A 24,142-nucleotide genomic window follows, 5' to 3' on the forward strand; every position below is an offset into this window, starting at 1 on the left:
TGCTGCTGCATTGAGACCTATTTAGTTCTGGGTCTGTTCAAAGACTGCTTGTGGCACCATGCTATACCAAAATTGGCATGTGTCTGACTCCCTTTGACATATATAAATATCTATTTGAAGAGTTATTAAAATTTACTGGTACTAAAGTAACAAAATCCTGGCCAGTTTCAATCAGAAATGGAGATCTCACAGTTTTACCTCTCTGCATTGGTGTTGAGCTGTAAACTTCCTGTAAATATTACAAAAGACTATTCACTTTATTCACAAGAAATAAATGGGCATGTTCTCTGATGTGGGAGAGGAACATTTAGTTGAACTCCGTCACTGATCACTGGATTATGAAATTTTTTTCAGTCAATTTGCTAAAAAAATACCATTTGTTTTTTGAGCTGTCTATATATCTAGACAGACTAGTTTATTTAAATCAGTGTATATTATAACCTACACTGTAATAACATTAAAGTCGTAATAATCTGCAGCAATAACAACTGATATTGATGTGCAACAACATTGACTTCTTTAATAATAATGCACAACAATAAATTGCTTCCATGGGTTTTTTTTAAATAACTTCATGACTTTTGTAATTAAATTTATTTTTGAAATAACTGCAATATGTGATGAGAAAAATTTAAGCAACATTAAAAGAAAAGAAAGACTGAACAGCAATTTGCAGTAATGAGGTTAGATAACAATTTGTTATCATGGTGTTACATGCATGTTAACTGCACTAAGCAGAGTGAGCAGGTTCACTTTGATATTTGATCACCACAAGTAGTAAAATCCTCTGCCCTTAAAATTGTGAAGAGCTTGTCCCTCTGCAATTCACTGCTGTATTCTTCCATCTCTTCCAATACCCACTTCCTTACTCATTGCACTTTTCCATGCAGCTGTAGGAGGTGCAGTACCTGTCCTTTTACCTTTTCACTCCCCACCATCCCAGCCCATGCACACCTTTCAGGTAAACCAGTGATTCATATGTCCTTATTCCAATTTAGTGCACTGCATTCAGTGCTCACATCTGACGTGCACATATGCAAAGAGTTCCTGTTGAGGGACTACAAAATATGCGTAGTAATCTGAGGCCGAAATTATGTGCTGCAAACTGACCCAGAGTAAAATCAAAACACCTTTCCTTCAAATTGTATATTTCCAGTGCTTTGTTGTCATGTGATCCTTATTTTGGAATGGAGTTACATATAATCAATCACAGACTCATAGCAGTGGAACTCTGAAGCCATCTTTTCGAAAATGTATAAGCACATTATATAGATAATTTTCTCCTTTGGAGGGGCAACTGGCCTCTACTCTGTCTCTCCTCAGAATGTCTGCTGAGATTGAAGATGTACGTGGAAACATTTCACATACAGAATCCAGGGTCCTGCCATTCATGATACTGCTTATGGAATGATCATTATTTCATAGGGCAGCTCAGACAAATCCTGTCAACATACATTTTGGTGATAACAAAGTTGAATTGATGTCCAGCAGGAGGAATCCTTACCAGCAAATCTTTCTACATCACACTAGTATTTTCTGAACTCATCTGCGGCAAAATGTTTTCTGATTTTTGTTGTTCCACTTAATGTTATTTTGGCAAAGTTTTCATAGGTTGCTACTTCATAACACTACTTAAAAAAAAAATCTTATTAATTTTACCTGTTACTGACTTGGTCAGTTAAACTTCCAACAAAATGTTCAATAGAAATGCAGTTTTCCATTATACACAAATGCAGTTATGTATAGTTGTGATTGTAGTTCATTATGGGTTGGTTTTAATGCAGATTCAGGTGGAAAAAAATTATCTGCTAATACTGATCCACTCAAGTGTGGCTGAAGTACATGGTTTTGACAAGTACTTGTTCAAGCAGTAATCCTTTCTTAATCTTTCTGGTTGCAGCTGCAGATACTTGGATACCATCTGCAATGAATAGCAATGTGTTCTTATTATTCTTTACCTTCGTAGCTCTTGACATTAAATGACTTTGACACTGGGTGCTTTGAATGTAATCCTGGCACCACTGACTTCCTCTCTCCTCCCCCCCCCCCCCCCCCCCCCACCCCCCCCCCCCCCCCCCCCCCATGAAAAAATTCCTTCATTATCCTTCATTGTTTACTTCAAAAAAAATTGCTGCTCAGCAGAATTGGAATGGGAAAAAGCATGCAATAACTAGCATTTAAATAAGCATAGACATTAACCAAGTACAAGATCTTTCCATTTACTTAAATCTATCATTTCATTTTGTTAACCTACCATGCACAATACATTTGATGAAAATAGGGGAGCTGCAACACTCCCTTAAACTTAATTTTTCAATTTTCTGCATTTGATTTGGTTCAATTGGTAATTTGTGTTTTTAGACATCATATAATTTACAATTTTTATACTGTTTTCACTGAAAAGTCTCTAGTCCTGGGGTGTTTACATGGAAATATTTATTTCAAGAAATTAAATAAAATGCTGGATTAAAAAGAGTGAAATTTTAATAAGGGTAACCATTAAAGCCACTGGATTGTTATAAAAACCCATTTGGTTTACTAATGTCTTTTAAATCTTCTGTCTATTGCCGTTCTGGTCTGTATGCAACTTCAGGTTCACCATATGCTCTTAATGTTTCTCTGAAATAGCCTAGCAACCCACTTGGTTGAAGGGGCATTAATGATGGGCAATAATTTCTGACATTGGTGGCTCCTATAATCCATGGATAAAGGTAAATAGTGTTGTAGTAATGATTTAATGTGGCAGTAATATTGTCATTATAAACTCTACCATTGGTGGAAAAGATTGTAAATTGCTAATTCATCAGCCACTGGTAATATATAGCAGGTGAGGAGTTGCTTCAGAAGAATTAAATTGTAGTAAGTGAAAAAGCATCCACAGAACAGTGAGTTAGAAAGTTAAATAGGCAGTAACCAATGGATAACTTTCTACAACAAATAACCACCTGAGTTATCATTTTTTTGGGTAAACAAGGGAAAGCAAATGCAGAACAGCGTTTTTGAATATGGGGGGAAGAGTGATAAGAATCAATTCTGCTGCTTCAGAACTAGAACTGCTCAGGCAGGAATAGACAAAATGCCCTCTTTGGCAGATATGATTCTTTGATATCAGGATGGGATAAGTGGCAAATTAATTGCAGAAAACAGCAACTATTTTTTTTCTACAGAAGATGATCAAAAAAACTGCTTCCAGAAAGGATAATTGAGGCTAAAATACTAGATTACATTAAAATACTGCAATGATGGAAAGTAGTTAGGCAGGTAATTTGGAAGGAAGAGCTCAAACTCTAGGATGTTTTCTGTGTATTTTTGAATTTATAATATTGATTGTACTAGGCATGGACAATTACTTCTGGGCCATCAGTAAATATTATGAAGTGATGTATCATGTATAATTGGTAAAGTACAATACTGAAAGTTAAGAAACAATTTAATCCACTTAAATATTTCTTTATATGGAAATAGCAAGTTGGGGCAGTTGATATCAGAGGAATTCATACTTATTGCTCTGAAAAAGTAATGTTATCTTTTAAGCATCTGCAAGCTTGTAATATTTTACATGCTTGCATTGCATCTGAATTTTTCTCTCTGGGATTGTTGTAAAGGATATGAAAATACTTCTAAAGGGATTAATTAGTGTTGCACTTTTAGAGACTCTGGTTGAAGGCTGTATTGCAGGTGAGCTGGATTTAGCTGTGGATACAAGAAAATTTGAGTAGTGGACTTGTTTAAGGAAAGTGGCCAAAAGGTTAAGATTGGAAAAATTTGATTGTTGGAGTAGCTTCTGCTCAAACAGTAATTAAGATAATTTCACCTGTATATAATCTTCAAATTAATGTTATAATTTCTTCATTTTCCAGTTTTTCAAGTCTTTCTCACTTAAAGGATAATGTGGAAGCTGTAAAGGACAAGGTTAATGTTACAAATATTGACAAGATTGTGGCGCATTTACAGTAAGGATCAATTCCTTTTTAAAATTTCGATATTTGTTAAAGCACTACTAAAATCAATCTTCGTAGAAAATGTTTTTTGGTTTACTGATTTCCTGTGGCTATTGGAAGATGAAGATGTAGTCCCAGTTATGACCTTTAGTGACTTTTATTAAACTGCAGTACTTTAAGTGATGTCATGTATATATACACACTGATTCATCAAAGTTCCTAATCAGTGGCATGGTCCTACCTCCACCAAGAATGTTCGTGAGTCCTAAAAGAATCCTTCCAATTTTGTTATCTCCAGTGTTTCATCCCAAACTTGCAGATTTGTTTGTTGAAGTGAGGCCTTCTCTGTTGTATATCTCCAACTGAATCCATACAGACAGCTTGTTTAATGAGGATAAGTTGTCTCCGGTCATGTGTGTAAATGTCTTGGGCAAGTTTTGGTCGTTGCTTGAAATCATGTAGTCTTTACTCTTGTCTGATTTATTGTGCAGTTTTAATGGGAAGGTAAAATATAATTGCACAATGTTAAATCAAGTCAATTACTCAAGACTGATTGCCAGAGTGGAATTTTATGACAGTGGAACTGAATAAACCTTTCATTTAAAATGATCACTTCAACTGAAGCACTAATATATAAATTTAACTTCTGAGTCTTGCTGAGTTTTATGCTTTCTAATTTTTCAAATAGTATAATAATTTCACTTGTGTGCTGAATTTCTTGTAGTGTTCAACCAGATGTAGAAGAAAGAACATTTTAAGTGTGCAATTTGGAACTGGTTCTGTTTATGAAAGTTTAGTGTCATCTGTTCTCACTTGTGTCATCAATGAAACATTCCATGGAAAATTTTTAGAATAAAGGAAGTGCACAAGAAAATTAGGAGCAAGAGTTGGCCATCAGGCTCTTCAAGCCTGCCTCACCATTTAGTATGATCATGGCTGACCTATACTGGTCTCAACTCCTCTTCTGTGCCATTTTTCCATTCCCCTCTATTCCTCAATCTATCAAATATTTATCCACTTTAAATACTTCTAAGTAACATAGTTTTATTTAGTGGGATGAAAACAGAAGATGCTGGAAATACTCATCAAATCAGGCTGAGGGTGAAACAAAATTAATACTGCTTCAGAATTGGGTAAAGTTTGATATAAAATGTGTTTAAGGCTCCAAAGGGGAGGGGGGGTATTATCTGTGATAGTGTAGAAACCAAGAGATTCTGAATAACAAAAGTATGGCAAGGTTGGCTGAGAGAATTTGGTGAAGGCTTATTAATTGGATTCCTAACTTTGCCTAGGTGTGATGAATGGTCATTGACTTGAAAGATTAACTGTTCCTCCCCACAGATGTTGTATTTCCAGATTTGTCATTTTATTTCAGATTTCCAGCTTCTGAACATTTTTCCTTTCAATTTATTTGATAGAACTTTACAAAATTAAAATTGTTTGATTAGGGAAAGCCAGCATGGCTTTATGTGGGGCAAGTCATGTCTTACTACCTTGGTTGAGTTTTTTCACAAGGTAACCAGAGAGATTGATGAAGGTAAAGCTGTGGATGTCATCTATGTGGACTTCAGTAAGGCATTTGATGAGGTCCCACGTAACAGGTTAATCAAGAAAGTTCAGATGCATGGGGTCAGAGAATTGGCTATGTGGATCCAGAACTGGCTTGTCCATAGAAGACAGAGGGTGGTGGTTGGAGGGACTTATTCGTGCTGGAAGACTGTAAGTAGTGGTGTTCCGCAGGGATCTATACTGGGACCTCTGCTGTTTATGATGTACATAAATGACCTGGATGAGTATGTTGATGGGTAGGTTAGTAAGTTTTCAGATGATACCAAGATTGGTGGAGTTGTGAATAGTGTAGAAGACTGCCAATGGATACAGCTTGATATAGATCAGTTGCAGATGTGGGCAGAGAAATGGCAGATGGAGTTTAACCCAGATAAATGTGAGGTGTTGCACCTTGGTAGAACTAATGTCAAAAGGCAGTACACTCTTAAGGGCAAGACCCTTAACAGTGTTGAAGAGCAGAGAGGCCTTGGGGTACAAGTCCATGGCTCATTGAAAGTGGCTACACAGGTAGATAGGGTGGTTAAGAAGGCTTATGGAATACTTGCTTTCATTAATCGAGGTATTGAGTGTAGGAGTCAAGAAGTTATGATGCATCTCTATAGAACTCTGGTTAGGCCACATTTAGAGTATTGCATGCAATTCTGGTCACTTATAGGAAGGATGTCAAGGCTATAGAGAGAGTGCAGAGGAGGTTTACTAGGATGCTGCCTGGATTAGAGGGCATGTGCTATCAGGGGAGGCTGGACAAACTTGGACTCTTTTCTCTAGAGCAGCGGAGGCTAAGGGGTGATCTGTTGGAAGTGTATAAAATTATGAGGGGCATAGACAGGGTGGACAAGCAATATCTTTTTTCCATTATTGAGCAATCCAATACCAGAGGGCATGCATTGAAGGTGAGGGGGGGTAGGTTCAGAAGAGTCCTGAGGGGTATTTTTTTTTTTTACTCAGAGTGGTGGATGCCTGGAATGCGTTGCCTGATAGGGTCGTGGAGGCAAGTTCATTGGGGGCTTTTAAGAGGGGCTTGGATGGGCAAATGAATGAGAGGAAAATGGAGGCATATAGGCATTTTGTAGGTAGGATGGATTAGCTATCTTGGCACAACATTGTGGGCCGAAGGGCTTGTTCTGTGCTGTACTGTTCTATGTTCTATTAATAGAATTTCCCAAAAAATGCTTAATTTAAAATTGATATATTCAAAGCATGCTAATCATAAAACAATCGCACAACCAAGACAAGTTGACGTTTACCTGACCAGATAAGGCAGACAACTCGCTCGTTGATCTTCCTCTTTGATTTTTCTTATGATTAGATAAATAAGATATCTTTATTAGTCACATGTACATCAAAACACACAGTGAAATACATATTTTGCTCATCCCACAAGTGTCACCACGCTTCCGGTGCCAACATAGCGTGCCCACAACTTCCTAACCCGTACGTCTTCAGAATGTGGGAGGAAACTGGAGCACCCAGAGGAAACCCACACAGACACGGGGAAAATGTACTAACCCCTTACAGACAGCGGCTGGAATTGAACCTAGGTCACTGGCGCTGTAATAGCTTTATGCTAACCGCTACACTACCATGCCTACCTTTTAACCGGGCCTTAACTGCATTAACCAGAATATTACATCCTTTTTCCTACCACCTGTCCCTCCCTAGTTCTTCACCATTGCTTTTATGGTTACTCTTTGCTATATTTTTGGATATTTCATAGAATGCCATGTATTCGTCATCTTTATCTTGTTATAATAATGCCGAGAACTCAGCCTAGCTGACAGATAATATTAATATATACCAGATAAAATGACTGTTTGTTGTTTCTCTACAAACTCGCTTTTAGAACCTCCTGATTTTGCATTATGATTCCTATCACAAAATGTCTGTAAACCCTACAAAACCTTCCCTGTAACTAGAATTTTTTTTTCAGAATGCCCAAATAAATCATTTTGATAGCAATCACAGTCACAATTTATGATCTGTAAACTACATTTTTAGGTAACATGTCTATACTTGGTCTCAACTTCCAGTTCTTCTCTTGTCAACTCTTTTCCATTTAGATTTCTTGTGTATCTCTTGACCCTCTCTCTGCTGTGCCTGTACAATTGTTTTATGGCAGGAAAGCAATATGAATCTGTTGGGTATTAACTTTAGTGAATAGTGGGTATCTTTGGTAGGTTGGTCATTTAAAGATTTCTATTTTGTTAGTGATTAAATGCTTATAACTCTTGTCTATTATAGAAGCAGACTTGACAAGTTGTAGTTTTTGCCCATCATACTTTTGCCATCCAATTTAATACCATCTTGAGGGCCTATGTTCAAATTCTTACACTTACAACTAGGTATATATTTTGCTATATTGTTTCCCAAGCAATGTATTGCTCCTCTTAATCATTTCAATTTGCAAATATTGACGATAGCATGTCTCCAACTTAAAATTAATTCATAAACACCACATTATTACTGTTTTCAAATCATTATGGATCAGGATATAGACCAGTTATGGAAATGGAGAAATGGCAGATGGAGTTTAATCCAGGCAATTGTGAAATGTTGCATTTTATGAAATCAAATGTAAGGGGAAAGTATACAGTTAATGGCAGGACCCTTAACAGCACTGATGTACAGAGGGATCTTGGGGTCCAAGTCCATAGCTCCCTGAACGTGGCAACACAAATAGATCCGGAGAAGTGTGAGGTGGTACACTTTGGAAGGACAAAATCCAGGGCAGAGTACAGGGTAAATGGCAAGGTACTTGGCAGTGTAGAGGAGCAGAGAGATCTGGGGGTTCATATTCACAGTTCACTGAAAGTTGCCTCACAGGTGGATAGAGCAGTTAAGAAGGCCTATGGGATGTTAGCTTTCATAAATCATGGGATTGAGTTTAAGAGCCGCGAAGTGATGATGCAGCTTTACAAAACTCTAGTTAGACCACACTTAGAGTACTGTGTTCAGTTTTGGTCACCGCATTATAGGAAGGATGTGGAGGCGTTGGAGAGGGTGCAGAGGAGATTTACCAGGATGCTGCCTGGATTAGAGCGTATGGAATATGAGGAGAGGCTTAAGGTGCTAGGGCTTTATTCACTGGAAAGGAGGAGGATGAGAGGAGACATGATAGGGGTATATAAAATATTGAGAGGAATAGATAGAGTAGACAGCCAGCGCCTCCTTCCCAGGGCACCAATGCTCAAGATGAGGGGGCATGGCTTTAAGGTTAGGGGTGGGAGGTTCAGGGGAGATGTCAGGGGGAGGTTTTTCACCCAGAGAGTGGTTGGTGCATGGAATGCACTGCCTGGGGTGGTGGTGGAGGCTGATACATTGGACAGGTTCAAGAGTTTGTTGGATAGGCACATGGAGGAATGTGAGATAGAGGGATATGCGGGAGGAAAGGGTTAGGTAGTGTGAGGGTTGTTTGATGGATGGCACAACATGGTGGGCCGAAGGGCCTGTTTTGTGCTGTATGGTTCTATGGTATGGTATAGGGTGATAAGAAGGCATATGGCATGCTTGCCTTCATTGGTTGGGGCATTACATATAAGAGTCAGGAAATCGTACTGCAGCTGTATGAAACTTTGGTTAGGCCACACTTGGAGTTTTGTGTGCAGTTCTGGCTGCCCCATTGCAGGAAGGATGTGGAGGCTGTGGAGAGTGTGCAGAAGAGGTTTACCAGAATGCTGCCTGGATTAGATGGTATTAGCTATAAGGAGAAGTTGGACAAACTTGGATTGTTTTCTCTGGAGCGTTGAAGGCTGAGGGGGGACCTGATAGAAGTTTATAAAATTATGAGAGGCATAGATAGGGTAAACAATCTATTTCCCAGGGTAGAAATGTCAAATACTGAAGGGCCTAGCTTTAAGGTGAGAGGGGGAAAGCTTAGGGCGTGGCAAGTATTTTTTATACAGAGTGGTAGGTGCCTGGAACGTGCTGCCAGGGGTGGCAGTGGAAGCAGATACAGTAGTGATGTTTGAGGCTTCTAGATAGACACATGAATATGCAGAGAATAGAGGAATATGGATCATGGGCAGGTAGAAGGGATTAGTTTAATTTGGCATCATGGTCGGCACAGACGTTGTGGACGGAAGGGCCTGTTCCTGTGCTGTATTGTTCTGGTTCTGCCTAAATAGATCATGTTGCCTATGTTTATCGTAATCATCAATCTTAATCATAATTAACCTGTCATCATCATCATCCATTAAATACAGAGAATTTATTTTTTAAATGTGGTACTCCATAAGGAAAACTCAGCAGTTAACTTTAAATCTCATTATTTTAACTATTGCCAAGTATAATACATGCCATCTGGAATGCAATGAACATCCCATGCAGACTAAAGGAAAGCAAAGAATATCAAAGTATCAGACTCCAAAGGGAATTTGCTGTTGAAAAATTCAGAATTACCATTTTAGCAACAAAGAGACTATTGTTTTGAAATGAAATGCATATTCTAATGAAATAAAAATTGCATCATTTTGTTACTTTTACTTACTTCAAATAGCATTGAAAAATCCTTTCATTGGAATTAATAGACCAACATGGAAAGTAGAGAAGGTGGCTGAGTACCACAGCTGTAGGTAATGAGTGGCAAAAAGAGGGCAATGCAGCCATTGTTTATCCCATGTGATTTTACAGTCTTGCTTCAGTGACACTCTGTTAGAGAACCAAACTTCAGATTGCAAACTTGACTGATTTTCAAACTTGTCAGAGTAATAGATGAATTTGTTCAGTTATGCGATTAAATGAAATGCTGAGTGTTTCTGGATCCTAAACAGATCTCAAGGATGAAATGCAATTTTTAATCCAAGCCTTGCCCATTCTGCAATATTTTGCATTAACCTCAGTAATTGCAACGTTTATGGTGTTAGCTATTTTGCAGTAGCTTTATTTTTAGGCTTCTAAAAGTGTTGTTCTATCCATTCTTAAAACTTAATTTTTAATATAATAAATCTCAACAAACTACAAAATATTTTTAAATTACATTTAATTGTATTAATAAATACTACTAGAAAAACAATTAAATTTATGGTAAAAAATTCCTCGCAGTATCTTTTGGGATAAGTCCAGCATCTTTGGTGCCTCATTGCATATCCTATTTGTATCATATGCCTACATAAAACAAGGAAGTAGAGTTAATGACATTTAAGTTTTAAATTGTGAGGTACATATTCTGTTGCAGAAACATAAATATTGTTATATGAAGTGCAACATTCCTGCTGACTCCTGGGAACCTCCAACCCCATGTCAGCTCAAAGTGGAGAAGGGGTATTTGCGATAGTATTGAGAATCTTGAGGGGAGCAGACAGGAGCCCTGCATAATGACCACCTACCCACATTCAGCCATTTCTTCCCCCATCTGCATTTTCTCCATTGGTCTCATTAGCCATCTCAAAATCCACAAAACCGGAGTGGAACCAAGTCACCCTCGACTCTGAGGGACTGAAGAAAAAGAGCATTAAAAAGAGTAAGCTGCTCCTGTTGGATGTGTGGAGGAAGAAAGGCGATCCACAGTTTAATATGAAGTCTCTGACTTATCACTGATGTGGTTAGTCCATGAAAACATTTTACCTTAAACTACACAGGTAAATTTTGGTGTGTGCCACCCTCAAAGCATCACTGTCTTCTTGCATTCAGCCATGACTGTTCATACCAAAAGAACCCAATTCATTGGATTGTCGTCATATGTTGCATACTCCTCATGTCCCCAAGAGTGATGTCATCTTGAGATTCTATTACAGTAGTAAAAACTTTTGAATGTGTATCATAGAATTTCCTCAAGTATTTGTTTCTGAAATGGTGCATTTCTTGTCTCCAGGATACTTTTGCAGGAGTTAGTAGAATGACTACTGGGATGAGGGGCTACAGTTGCAAGGATAGATTAGAGAGGATGAGTGTTTTTTTTTAGAGAAGCATGAGGGGAGATCTAATAGAAGTATTTAAAAAAATGAAGTACCAGGTAGATAGTGGAAGGCTTTTCCCATTGGTGGTGGAGTTGAGAATTAGAGGTCACAGGTACAAAATAAAGGGGAAGAGAATAAAATGAGGAAAAGCTTTATTTTATGCAGCATGTGATTGGAGTCTGGAACGCACTGCCTGCAGATGTGATGGAGGCTTGTGCCATTGTGGTGTGCAAGAGGGAATTGGATAAATCTTTGAAGATTTGCAGGGCTAGGAAGAAAGGGGCAGGGTGGGGTAGAGGGATAGGCATTGGGGGGATAGAACTAGTGAGCTGCTCTGGTAGAAAATTGTTGCTGATATGATGGGCTGAATGATGTCCTTCTGTATTGTAACCATTCTATGATGGTTACAATCCACAACAAATATGAAAATGAAATTTGTCATGACTAGAAACAGCAATGAGCACTTGCCTTCCTATTCCAAGCCACACCAATGACCGAATTAGGTGTCTATTTCAATCCAGGCATAAATGTTCAAATAATTTATCATGGGTTGTTCTTTTTATTGATATATCATTACACAAAATGAAAATCATAGGAGGTTCACAGCCTGATATCTCCAGTTTGATTCCAAGATGAGTGAGGCAGGCAGCTAGGTGCACATAATCATATGTGAATATTAACATGACTAGAAACTCTGTAATAGTCCCTTTGGATAACTAGAAAGAAAAAACCTAGATTATTTGTGTTGTCATTTACCTTAGCCCTCTTACCTGTTCTTTGGGGGTATGTAGAAACGTAATTTTTTTTTTACGATTGTGATATGACAGAAGTATGCCTCAAGCTACATGACAAAACCTGTTATTTCATTACTCCAGATTAAAATCAGATTTTTCAGATGTTGTAAAATACAAACTTTTTTACTGCCTGATTTCTTTTGTATGTTTTTACATTTTTTTCATGTAAACTGTGAAAAATGCAGGTTTTCATTGTGCTGTTGGTGAATTCTTTGTATTTATTTTTTCATTCAATTTTCAAGCTTTTTCTTCTTGTCTTCATCCTTTGATTCTCCTTTTAGCTCCAATATAATACAGTAGATTTGTAATGTAATGTTGCACAATGTGACCATTTTGCTATTGGCATCTTAATGCCTATCTAGTATGGGTGCTAGAGCTATGGCAATACTCTGTGCATGCAAAATATATCCTGAAACGTATATTCTGAGCAGTTATAACAAAGTAGTCTAATTTCTCAAACATGGTTGGTAGGGAACAATGCCATTTGATACACATCTGGTGCACATCAAATATGATTTGTGACCTGAGTGATAGGTCTCATTTCCTAAGTAGTATGATTCAACCTGGAAATGCTAGCAGTTGTGTCCAGTCCCAGAAAAAAAATTATTTTCAGACATATGGCATTTGGGGGGAAAAAAAACCCAGTGCATGTGGATTTCTAGGCCATTATCTAATCGTTATTGTATTGCTATTTTTGGGAGTTTGATGTGCACAATTTGTCTATTTTACAACATTGCCAGAGAAATTGTAAAAGTGACCATGTTCAAAATGTAGTGCTTTGATTGTGAAGTGAAAGGCTCCATGTAAATGCAATTGATTGTTCCCTTTCTTTTACAACTTAATTGATGTAACAGAGTATTTCGAATTGCCAGCATTAGTTGGAGCATTCCTGGAGGTTTCATCATGTGACATTCTGATTACATGACATCAAACCACATAACATCTGCAAATGTTATTGCTTTTATCTGTATAAAAAATTTAGTTTCCAAAAGTTGAGTACCTTTGACCAGGATGTTGCATCACAACCTTTTTTTCTTTGTTGGTACTAGTGTACCATCTGAGGTGGCAGGCAGGTCTTTTAATTTATTGTTTCATTTGAGTGATGGTAATACAAGAGGGCCATACTTCCTTTGCACTGGAGTGAATTATCAGTTTAGATTAGGTCCATTTCTGGAATGGTTTTGATGTTGTTACCTACTGAACACAATAAGATCTTACTACAAACATGAAAACTTAGCTTTTGTTCATACTGTTCCTCTGTATCCAATGTAAATGAACATACAATATTGTGTTCTTGTAATGAACCTTGTGTATCTGTAAGGGTGAATGTGCAAGTAGAACAAGTGCCTTACACTTGCCATTGTCCCTCAGCCACATGCATTAAATTTGCTATAGATTTGGTGCAACATAGAACTCTTTATAGAAGCTTCCACTTCCTGGATATCTGGTTATGTTTAAAACACTAAAATATTATTTACAACAATGTGAAGGTGTGTTCCCACAAGATTGTGTCTATAGCCATTATAATATGGTAGCCTGGAATGGTCTTTCAAAAAAAAAATGAATAGCAAAATTTGAGTTTGATGGATACATCAACTTATGTGAATGTTGTCCAAAGTAAACTGAAGATAATTTGTATAATTGCTAACTATTTTTTTTATTGAATCTGTGGGTCTACTATGTGGAGCAACATTTTCAGGCTTTATATTTGAGAATTTGTGATATTTCTCTTCTTTTTATTTTTTTTGTCAACATCTGAGTGACAAAGATTGTCAACACATCATTTCTTCAGGAATGTGATTTTAGGACATTGAAGTGGTGAAGCTGCTGACAGAGGTTTGATGCAAGTTTGAGGGATACCTAATTTTAGCAGATTATTACTATTTAAAAGGATTTGGACAGTCAATACTATATCCTGCAGTAAAAATCTGAATACTTCTGCTTCTGAAACTTAGATGTTGTTTGGATATTTCAAGCAATTCATTTAAGCTTTATGTATGTATCCATGTCTTCTACAGATCTATTTTACAAGAAGAGTCCAAAATCTTGGAGAAATATATCCAGTTCTTACAGGTAAAGTGTCTTTGAACTCATCTGGTGTAATTCATTATTTACTTGCTTTATGTTACTGATTTATTTGGCCCTAAATTCACCTCTGAGATCTTATTCACAAATCTTTTATGTATCTGAATTCAGTCCCATTTATGTTGCAGTTTGAAATGGAATTTTCTGCATAAAATCCATATATTTAAAAGTAATAGGTTTTCAGTGAAGTGCAATGTTTGGGTATCTGTGTAGAATTAGTTACCTTCCAATGTGGGATGAATTTTTGCTTTCCAATACTATTTTCCATCTCCAGCACCCTATTTCACAAGGCAGGACTTGAAAATGACAAATAAGAACACAAGAAAATAGGAGCAGGAATAGGGTACAGGCCCCTCAAGCCTGCCCTGCCATTCCATGTGATCACATCTGATATATGCTAAGCCTCAACTCTTCTTCCATGCCAGTTCCCCCTAACTCTCAATTCCTTGATTTCAAATACTTACCTATTTCTACTTTAAATATATTTAATGATGTGGCCTCCACCATCCTTGGGGACTGAGAATTCCGGAGATCCACTCCCCTCTGAGAGGAAAAATTTTAATGCATTTCAGTTTTATGTGACCAGCCCCTTCATTTGTAGCTATGCCCCATTGTTTGCGACTCTCCCACTAGTGAAAGCATCTCAACATTTGTCAAGTCCCCTTAGAATCTTCTATGTTTGATTGAAGTCAGCCCTCATTCTATCAAACTCTCAAGAATATATACACAAACTGTCTAGACTCCCTTGATGGGATGAGAGAGTTATCCTAGAAATTAGCATGATGAATCTCCTTTGGACTGCCTCCAATGCTATTGTATCCTCTTTTAATAAAGGAGACCAAAACTGTGTACAGTATTCCATGAGTGACCTCACCAACACCCTGTACAACTGTAATAAAACCTCCCTACTCTTAAACTCCAACTCCTTCACAATAAAGGTCATCATGACATCTTATATGGCTTGCCAGAAAATATGGTTTTACAGTGCATACATTTATCATGAGTTAACTTGAGCTGTTCAGAATCATAAAATTAAAAGCTTCAAAGATTTGAACACAAGTGATGATTCAGTCTGAGGGAGTGCTGCACTGTGACCTCTGTGGTCTTTCGTATGAGAAGCTGAAGCATCATTTTCCTTCTTGGATCTTTAAGGCAGGGGAATTATCCCGGTGCCTTGGCCAATATTTATCCCAAGAAGAGGTGTAGTGAGAGGAAATGGGTGATTAAAATGGCCAATATTAAAATCATGATCACAACCTGGCTCCGATTGTTGGCTTAATGGAAATGTATTTGGATTATTGCAAGTAACCTACTTGTCCCAAGTTAGGGTCTTCAAAACATACAGGTAATTACTCACTGCAGAGATAAATGTCCTTAATAAGGTCTTTTTGCAAGGAATATTAATTGTCTTTGAAGTTATCATCTCCAGCATTGGTTTCCAATTGTTCAAGAGCTAAGTAGTGAGATATTGAAGCTGGAAGGCTAGACCATATAGTTAAATGCATTTCCAGTACTTCATAGGACAGGAGGACCAAAATTTATTCCTCTCTAGTTCCTCAAGCAAAGCAGATTATATATCCCCACCCAGCTCCACAAATGGATTATACCCCATATCACATCTTCAATACTTGTAACCCTTCCCACCCCCCCCCCCAAGATTTCTATCAAATATTCTCCCTGTGGACTTCCATTTCTAATATCTTTTCAACCAAGATTCCCTTTTCCTTCCTGTGCACCCCCTCTTCATACCAACCCCTCTCTGCTCTCCAGTTCCAGCAGTACAGTCTTTCTGCCCAACAGATTCAGATTAGTTTATTGTCATAAATACCAGGGTCCAATGAAAGGCTGGAGGTCAGTAAATGGTGAAGATAAAATGAGATCCTACCATTAAATTCTGTAGTACTTTCAAGTTACCTGGACTTCTGTGTTTCATAGGCATTCGAACCTGCTCCCTTCCTGAAAATAATTGCACCACTATTTGACATTCCTGTTAATGACTTCTATTTAGTCTCTACATGAGGAGACTGCTTTTAATCTACTTGTAGATTTATTTGAAACAAATGAAAACTCCATGCACTACTCTAGTATGAGCAGATGGCCAATTTCCCAATGTTCTTCATCAAATAAACTTGCCTTTGCTGGGTTTCTGTTTATATTTCAAGCCAGCTGAATATATTCTAAGGCTAGGTCTTAAGCTGTCCTTTTTCTTTCCGGATGCTTCTCTTTATTTCAACATGTTTTCATCTTATTTCAATGAAACTTTATTTGATGAAGGAAAATGCAGAGGTGTGCAATTTATCTACCGTAAAAATGTAAAACATGTCACCATTCATTCAGCATCTCAAACCATTTGCTTTTAGTGTGTCTCCATGGCTATATTTTCTGATGTAATCACTGGGGAATATTTAGCATCTGGGAAAAAAACAGCTCCAATCTGCAAATATACAGGATTTCTTACCACATCTGTTTCCTTGCTTTAGTTGTATTTACTGCAGTGCATTTTTTGCATGTGGATTTTGAAAGGATCATTATTCCATGGAATATTTAACTTCAGAATATCTGTGAATCTGAAAATACCTCATTCTCCAAAACTAGCAGACCTACTTTCAGCACAAAGATCACAGGACCTTTTTTTAAGTTTACTTATCATGTGGTAGTTGACTTTTCCATATGACTGTTAGTTATAGTTATTTTGCCTCTTGAAGAAGTTTCTTAATCTAAGACGCAAAAGCGGCCCTCACTCTGAACCTATCGCTATTGGTATTGGTTTATTGTTATCACTTGTACTGATGTACAGTGAAAAACTTGTCTTGCATACCGATCATACAGGTCAATTCATTACACAGTGCGGTTACATTGGGTTAGTACACAGTGCATTGATGTAGTACAGGTAAAAACAGTAACAGTACAAAGTGCCACAGATACAGAGAAAGTGCAGTGCAATAAGGTGCAAGGTCACAACAAGGTAGATTGTGAGGTCATAGTCCATCTCATTGTATAAGGGAACTGTTCAATAGTCTTATCACAGTGGGGTAGAAGCTGTCCTTAAGTCTGGTGGTACGTGCCCTCAGGCTCCTGTATCTTCTATCTGATGGAAGAGGATAGAAGAGAATGACCTGGGTGGGTGGGGTCTTTGATTATGCTGGCTGCTTCACCAAGACAGCGAGAGTCCAAAGAGGGGAGGCTGGTGTCCGTGATGCGCTGGGCTGTGTCCACAACTCTGCAGTTTCTTGCTGTCCTGGGCAGAGCAGTTGCCATACCAGATGGGATGCTTTCTATGGAGCATCGATAAAACTTGGTGAGAGTCAAAGGGGACAAACCGAATTTCTTTAGCCTCCTGAGGAAGTAGAGGCGCTGGTGGGCTTTCTTGGTCGTCGCATCTACATGATTTGACCAGGACAGGCTGTTGTTAATGTTCACTCCCAGGAACTTGAAGCTCTCAACCCTCTCGACCTCAGCACCGTTGATGTGGACAGGTGCATGTGCACCGCCCCCTTTCCTGAAGTCAATGAGCAGCTCTTTTGTTTTGTTGACATTGATGGAAAGGTTGTTGTCATGACACCATTCCACTAAGCTCACTATCTCCTTCCTGTACTCCGACTCATCGCTGTTTGAGATACGGCCTACAACAGTGGTATCATCTGCAAACTTGTAGATGGAGTTAGAGCAGAATCTGGTCACACAGTCATGAGTGTATAGGGAGTAGAGTAGAGGGCTGAGGATGCAGCCTTGTGGGGTACCAGTGTTGAGAATAATTGTGCCGGAGGTATTGCTGCCTATCCTTACTGATTTCGGTCTGTTGGTTAGAAAGTCAAGGATCCAGTTACAGAGGGAGGTGTTGAGGCCTAGGTCTCAGAGTTTGGTGACAAGTTTGCTTGGGATTATTGTATTGAAGGCAGAGCTGTAGTCAATAAACAATAGTCTAACATATGTGTCTTTACTGTCCAGATGCTCCAGAGCTGAGTGTAGGGCCAGGGAGATGGCGTCTGCTGTCGACCTGTTTTGGCAATAAGCAAATTGCAGTGGGTCAAGGTTGTCTGGGAGGCTGGAGTTGATGCGTGCCATGACCAGCCTCTCAAAGCACTTCATGATGGTGGATGTCAGAGCCACTGGTCGGTAGTCGTCGAGGCATTTTATCTAACAATAAAATCCAGATTCAAAATGACTCATGATCATTTAGATTTTGTATTCATAATTTATTTTTAAGTGTATACAATCTGGATTTGAATGCAATTTCAAAGTTTTCAGAAATGCAATAAATGGTGAATATAATAGCAGCAGACTTTCAGGGAGGACTGGTGAATTGGGTACATGCGAAGAAAATTTAAGATAAGATATCTTTATTAGTCACATGTACATCAAAACACACAGTGAAATGCATCTTTTTGCATAGTGATTTGGGGGGCAGCCCACAAGTGGCGCCAACATAGCATGCCCACAACTTCCTAACCTGTAGGTCTTTGGAATGTGGGAGGAAACCGGAGCTCCCGGAGGAAATTTAGCAAAGTATGAGGTGAATTTTAGATACCAAACCAATACATAGGATGTAGACTTCTGTGTGAAAGATTTTTACTCCCAAAATGCAATACATTTCCCAGGCTCAAAAATGATTGAGATAGGTGGATTTAACATTATTTCTCCCATATTTCGTCTGAGGTAATAATGGACTGATCTTTTCTGTACCGCATACTGTTTTTTAAAAAAAGAATATCTTGATTTGCTTCCTCTCAAGCTGAAACCCCCCTATTTATTTTCTCATAATTATCTCCAGATATTATGAATCATTCTTTGCTTTACTCAAAGATGTGTCCAGGATTTGAATCTTGCTGACCAAAATTGGATACTAAAATTAGAACATAGCTTCTAAGTGCAGTGTAACTCAAACAGCATACAGTTTTAACCCAGCATCCTATGGCGCAATATATTTGCTTTACTGATTGTTCTTCAATGACTGGACTTGCTATTTGAACTCTCTTCCTTATTGATATATGTGGAAGGTGCTATGAAAAAGTCTCAGCAGAGTTAATAAATTGCAGATATAGAACTCGCTGTAATGTAGTAAATATTTTAAAATCCATAGGTTTTCATCACTAGGATGACTATTACGAAATTGTGTTGCATTTTGACAATAAGAACAATCATGGATTTTAAAGGTTCTCTTTTGAACTTGCAACTTCAGCAGTTGCAACTTGTCAGTACAGCTTGTAAGCAGGAATTGGAGTATCTTGCCAACACCATTAATTGCTCAATGTTATTTCATCATTTCCCAGGAACCTTCATTAATGGTAAATAGTTCTCTTTAGCTAATGCCAAATCTATTTCTTGATGTACAAGACTAAAAGTTTGATATACAAATAAAAATATACTGTGGATTTTAGAGCTTTGCTATCTCACCAATTGAGTTAATAGGCAATATTCCAATTAAATATCTATTTACAATATTAAAAATTCAGGTCCTATAGTTTTTTTTTACTGCAGCCTAATCCCCAGGCCATAGCTCGAGCAATGGCAGCTGGTATCTATCTTAGGATAACAGGTTGCTCTCCTCAGCATTTATTGGTTGGTGGCTGTAAGAATGATCTGATGGCTTCTGAGGCATCAGTTATTCATGACTGTGGTAATGCTCTGGGCATCCTAGAAATTGGTGTATTCTACTGATGCAATTTTTATTTCAGATCTTTAGGACATACGATAAAATGGTTTTATGAAATCAAAATAATGCAAACTGAAGTAGTGCAAAAAGAAATTAAGGGTAGAATTAATGATTTGGGAATGTAGCCATGCCACTGGATGTGAAAAAGGTGATTGGTTCAGAAGTCTGATAGCAGTGGGGAAGAAGCTGTTCTTGAGTCTGGTCATCCTGGCTTTCAAGCTCCTATATCTACTAGAAGGCAGAAGAGAGTAAAGGGAATGGCCAGGGTGTCAAGCATCCTCGATGATAGTATTAGCTTTTTATTTATTTGAATGTCATACTTTGAGTCCTGTGCATCAAGAAGTGGATTGAGATCCTCTTCCTCTTGCAAATATCATATTTTAAATGATGACATTTTTCCTATGTATGTTTTTCTGGCGATGATAGGTGAACTTTTCCTCTGAAAGATGAAAAGAGAATGTTAAAGAGAATTAAATAGTATGGATACTTGTCCCCTTTGACTATGTTTAGACAGTAATTGTATACATAGAGGTGTTAGCCAATCACAATTTCAGTACTGCTGTGTTCCTATGCATGTGTGGAAATCCCAAAGTTGTTGATGGTTATCATTGGAAAATCTGGGCCATAATGTACATAGTTATAAATAAGAAGCTTTAGGGAGAGAAAAATAAACATCTGTACCTGAAAGCAAACTTTGCAAATGGTTTGTAAATCTGATTGTTTCATCTGTGGAGCTTTTTTGTTTCATGAATGGATAATTTACCCTATTAGTAAAGATCAAACTGCACTTCGATTCCTGAATTAGGAGAGATCTGTCAGACCTAGAGAGGTCCTTGTTTCCTCTTCTCAAATGCTCTTTAACCCTAATCGCTGTTTTTATTTGCCTTTCCACAGCATTCCTTTTTAGGAAGCAGATCATCATAAAGTTGATAGAAGATAAATTTATTTTGGGCATACATGCAAACCCAGCAGTAGAAATTACTTAGCTAAACACCAGTTCTGCTAAAATAATTATTGCCTTCAACCAACTTTCTCATTAATATTAACTATTAGTAACGTGGGGAAAAGTAGTGAATGGTCACTATATCATTCATAGGAAAGAGAAATAATCTCTTGAACTTTTCAGGAACATTTTTACAAGTTCAATGTGATTCCAATGGTAAATACTGTATAACTGTGAATGAAGAAAGATTAATGTCTATAACAAAATAAAAAGTAGGCAACTCTGCTATAAAGCACAAAAATTAGAATAAAAGTACTTTTTAAATTAAATTAAAATATTAGCTAATTTAGTATTGAAAGCTTCTTGATACTTAAGAACATGAGAAGGAGGAATTTGTTTTAAGGTATGTTAACAGCAGAACTATAACCCTGTTCTGTGATATCTGCAGGAGTGTTTAGAAGAAGAACATAATTGCAGCTTGGACCCTAAGATGCAAACTGCAGTGCCATCGATTGCAGGTGTGTCCTGTTGTGAGTTTTGTGCTTCAATTTGTACTGGCAAATAAGCAATTTGTACATTAGCAAAATATTCCACAGTCTGTGTGAATATTTTGCATATATGTGCAAAGATGGTCCTATAATGAAATGAAGATTTTATTTAAAACATGTGCTTAATAATAACATTAATGTAGCCCCTTCTATGATTTTTACATCATTTAAAATTTATATAAATTTATGCAGATTGAGTAATTTTTTGTTGTTTCCATCCATGGTCTTACCTTTGTGTAACTTGCTTGAGAGGAAGCACTGTTTCAGAATGTTTTTACAGCTTCAGTTTTTATCTTCAGAACTGCGAGAGGAACGGAAAATACTAGAAAGGGACCTGCAGCTGGCAACACCATCAGTACAAAGTCTGGTACAGGTTCACAAACTGTATGGGTGCAGATCCTCCCAGAGATCCTGCAGGTAAGATGTGTTCAGGTCTCTGCTTCTTGCTCCTCAGAATATAGATGAGGAGGGAGGCTCAGTCACCAGTACTCTAGTTGATGGATCCCTGTACCTTGAAGATAGGCAAATTATGGATTCAATCTGAATGCTCAGAATAAAATTGGACTTCATTTGCATATTCCTTGTGCTTGGTTAAGCAAGCTACCAGGAAGTTGAAAACCCTAGTAATGGAAATTTCTCACATTACTACTGACTTGGAGGAGTCTAATGGCGGGAATTAACTGGATTAGTTTTATCCTTTTTGACATACCTGTCAACTAAAAGACAGTGTAACAATACATCAGCACTACACCAAAGTATTGGCCTAGATTGTGTTTCTGCAGTAAGGCTTGAGTCCACAATGTTCCAATTTGGAGGGGTGCCAACACTGAGCCAAGTTGGCATCTTTTATAATATTAAAATCATAATGTGTTGCATAGGCTTGTGAAATTACTTCCTTACTTCAGGTCTGTTTGTTCTTGTATATAGCAGAATTACACATACAGAGATTGAAGCAGCAAAATTGCATGCATCCCAGGTGCTCATCAATATTGTAACCAACCAGGATGCAGTAAGCATGCACAAACCCATTGTACACCAGACAATTAATTTGCCACTGATAGGGGTTCCACTAAGTTGGAAATTCATATACATCACTTAGAAGAAAATCAGCCTCAAAAGTTGTTGATAAAAGTTTTATCTAATTATGTTCTACGTAAACACTTCGTTTAATATAGGAGAACAGTGAGATTGAACAATCCAGCAGTCAACCCATCAGAAGGAGGTCACTCTTCAACGGTAACATCTGGCCAGTCAGAACCAGATCTGGAGCAGAGAATGAAACAGCACAGTACATCACCTCTGGGCGAATCCGGTGCTAGTGGAATGAAAGATAGTTCTACAAAATTGAAATATTCTGGAATATTCACTACATCATCACAGAGATTCTCTTGTAGGACTATGGACTTATCAAAACCTACTTACCATAGCAAGGGAGCATCAACAACATGTCTTGCATCCAAAGGTGCATGTAGTCCTGTGGCTTGCTCTGAGGTGAAAACTCAGAGTAAAACTCAACCACAGAAAATGGATGATAAGTCAAGGGCTTTAAGTGCAAACAAAATAGAGTCTGCATGTGAAAGAACTTTTATAGAAGAATCACCATCATTTCAAGAGGAAGGACAAAAGGCACTGGTGTATTCCCAATCAGCCAATGGTTTTCTAATGGGTCAGCAGTCAATTGTTTCTTCCACCCAGACTGGAGTTCATTGCACCACAGAAAATAACAGAACATTGTTATCAAGTTTGAGAAGCCCTGTTGAAGTATTATCTTCAATTCCTCAACAGGATGGTCATATTCTTAATCCAGCACCACCTACCACTGAGAAGCCCATTGGTACTCAGGGCAAGTCAACACACAGATTGAGAAGAGCCTGCAGAGACAGCCTTACTGGTCATACATAGAATGAGGCCGGTCTCCAGTGAATTAGTCCCAGTTTAGAAGTGTGGTTTGATTTGAAATAACCAATCTGTTATTTCAATTACAATTCAAAAAATCTAGTTTATAGCCAATGTTCCTAAGACTGGCATTTTGATTAATTTACTTCCATTCACTACCTCATGTTTTAAATTATGTTGTGTGCTAAATAAAAATGACACTAAATTCTAAAGATGTTTATTTTCTTATGATTTGGAATAAAGTATGGAAATTTACCAGAGATTTACCTGCACCTCCCTTAATATCATTTACTGCATTCAGTGCTCCAAGAATGGCTTCCTCTGCATTGGCGAGACCAAAGGCAGACTAGGTGACCATTTCACAGAACTCCTGCCCTCCATTCGTAACCGCGATCTGCATCTTCCCATTGCCAGTCCCTTCAACTCCCCCTCCCACTCCATCACAGATATGTCAGTCCTCGGCCTCCTCCACTGCCAGGAGAAGTCCAAGCGCAAACTGGAAGAACAGTCCTCATTTTCCATCCTGGAACCTTGCAGCCTAACGACATGAACATTGAATTATCCCACTTTAAGTAATCCCCACACCCTCCCACCCCCAACCATGCCTCTTCTTTTCTTCCCTTTCCTAGCCTTTCCATCTTTTTCTACACTCTTTTCCTCATCTTTGACCCATCCCCTGGTGGATCTGCTCTCCCCTCCTCCCCCGCACCTGCCTATCACTATCTCTTGCCTGCATCTACCTATCATCACCTTGTGCCCATCCTGCCTCCCCTCTTTTGTCCACCTATCACTGCTCTGCTTTTCCCTCCTATATACTGG

At 38.1% G+C, this 24,142-nt stretch overlaps 1 protein-coding gene across 4 annotated transcripts in view; it reads left to right on the forward strand.

Annotated features, from left to right (window-relative positions):
• Nucleotides 1–23,532, forward strand: part of ccdc24 (coiled-coil domain containing 24) — a 56,792-nt gene extending 33,260 nt beyond the window's left edge. For 3 of the 4 annotated variants that reach the window (XM_052012897.1, XM_052012899.1, XM_052012898.1), the window contains exons 5-9: nucleotides 3,861–3,953; nucleotides 14,217–14,271; nucleotides 21,328–21,397; nucleotides 21,727–21,844; nucleotides 22,603–23,512. In XM_052012897.1, coding sequence (XP_051868857.1) covers nucleotides 3,861–3,953; nucleotides 14,217–14,271; nucleotides 21,328–21,397; nucleotides 21,727–21,844; nucleotides 22,603–23,329 — 1,063 coding nt within the window. In that variant the 3' untranslated portion in view covers nucleotides 23,330–23,512. Of the gene's footprint in view, nucleotides 1–3,860; nucleotides 3,954–14,216; nucleotides 14,272–21,327; nucleotides 21,398–21,726; nucleotides 21,845–22,602 lie in introns of all 4 variants that reach the window. The other variant, XM_052012896.1, reaches the window with a different exon arrangement.
• Nucleotides 23,533–24,142: the final 610 nt, after the last annotated feature.

Source organism: Pristis pectinata, chromosome 3 (assembly GCF_009764475.1).
Source record: "Pristis pectinata isolate sPriPec2 chromosome 3, sPriPec2.1.pri, whole genome shotgun sequence".
In the NCBI taxonomy this organism is placed as follows: Eukaryota; Metazoa; Chordata; class Chondrichthyes; order Rhinopristiformes; family Pristidae; genus Pristis; species Pristis pectinata.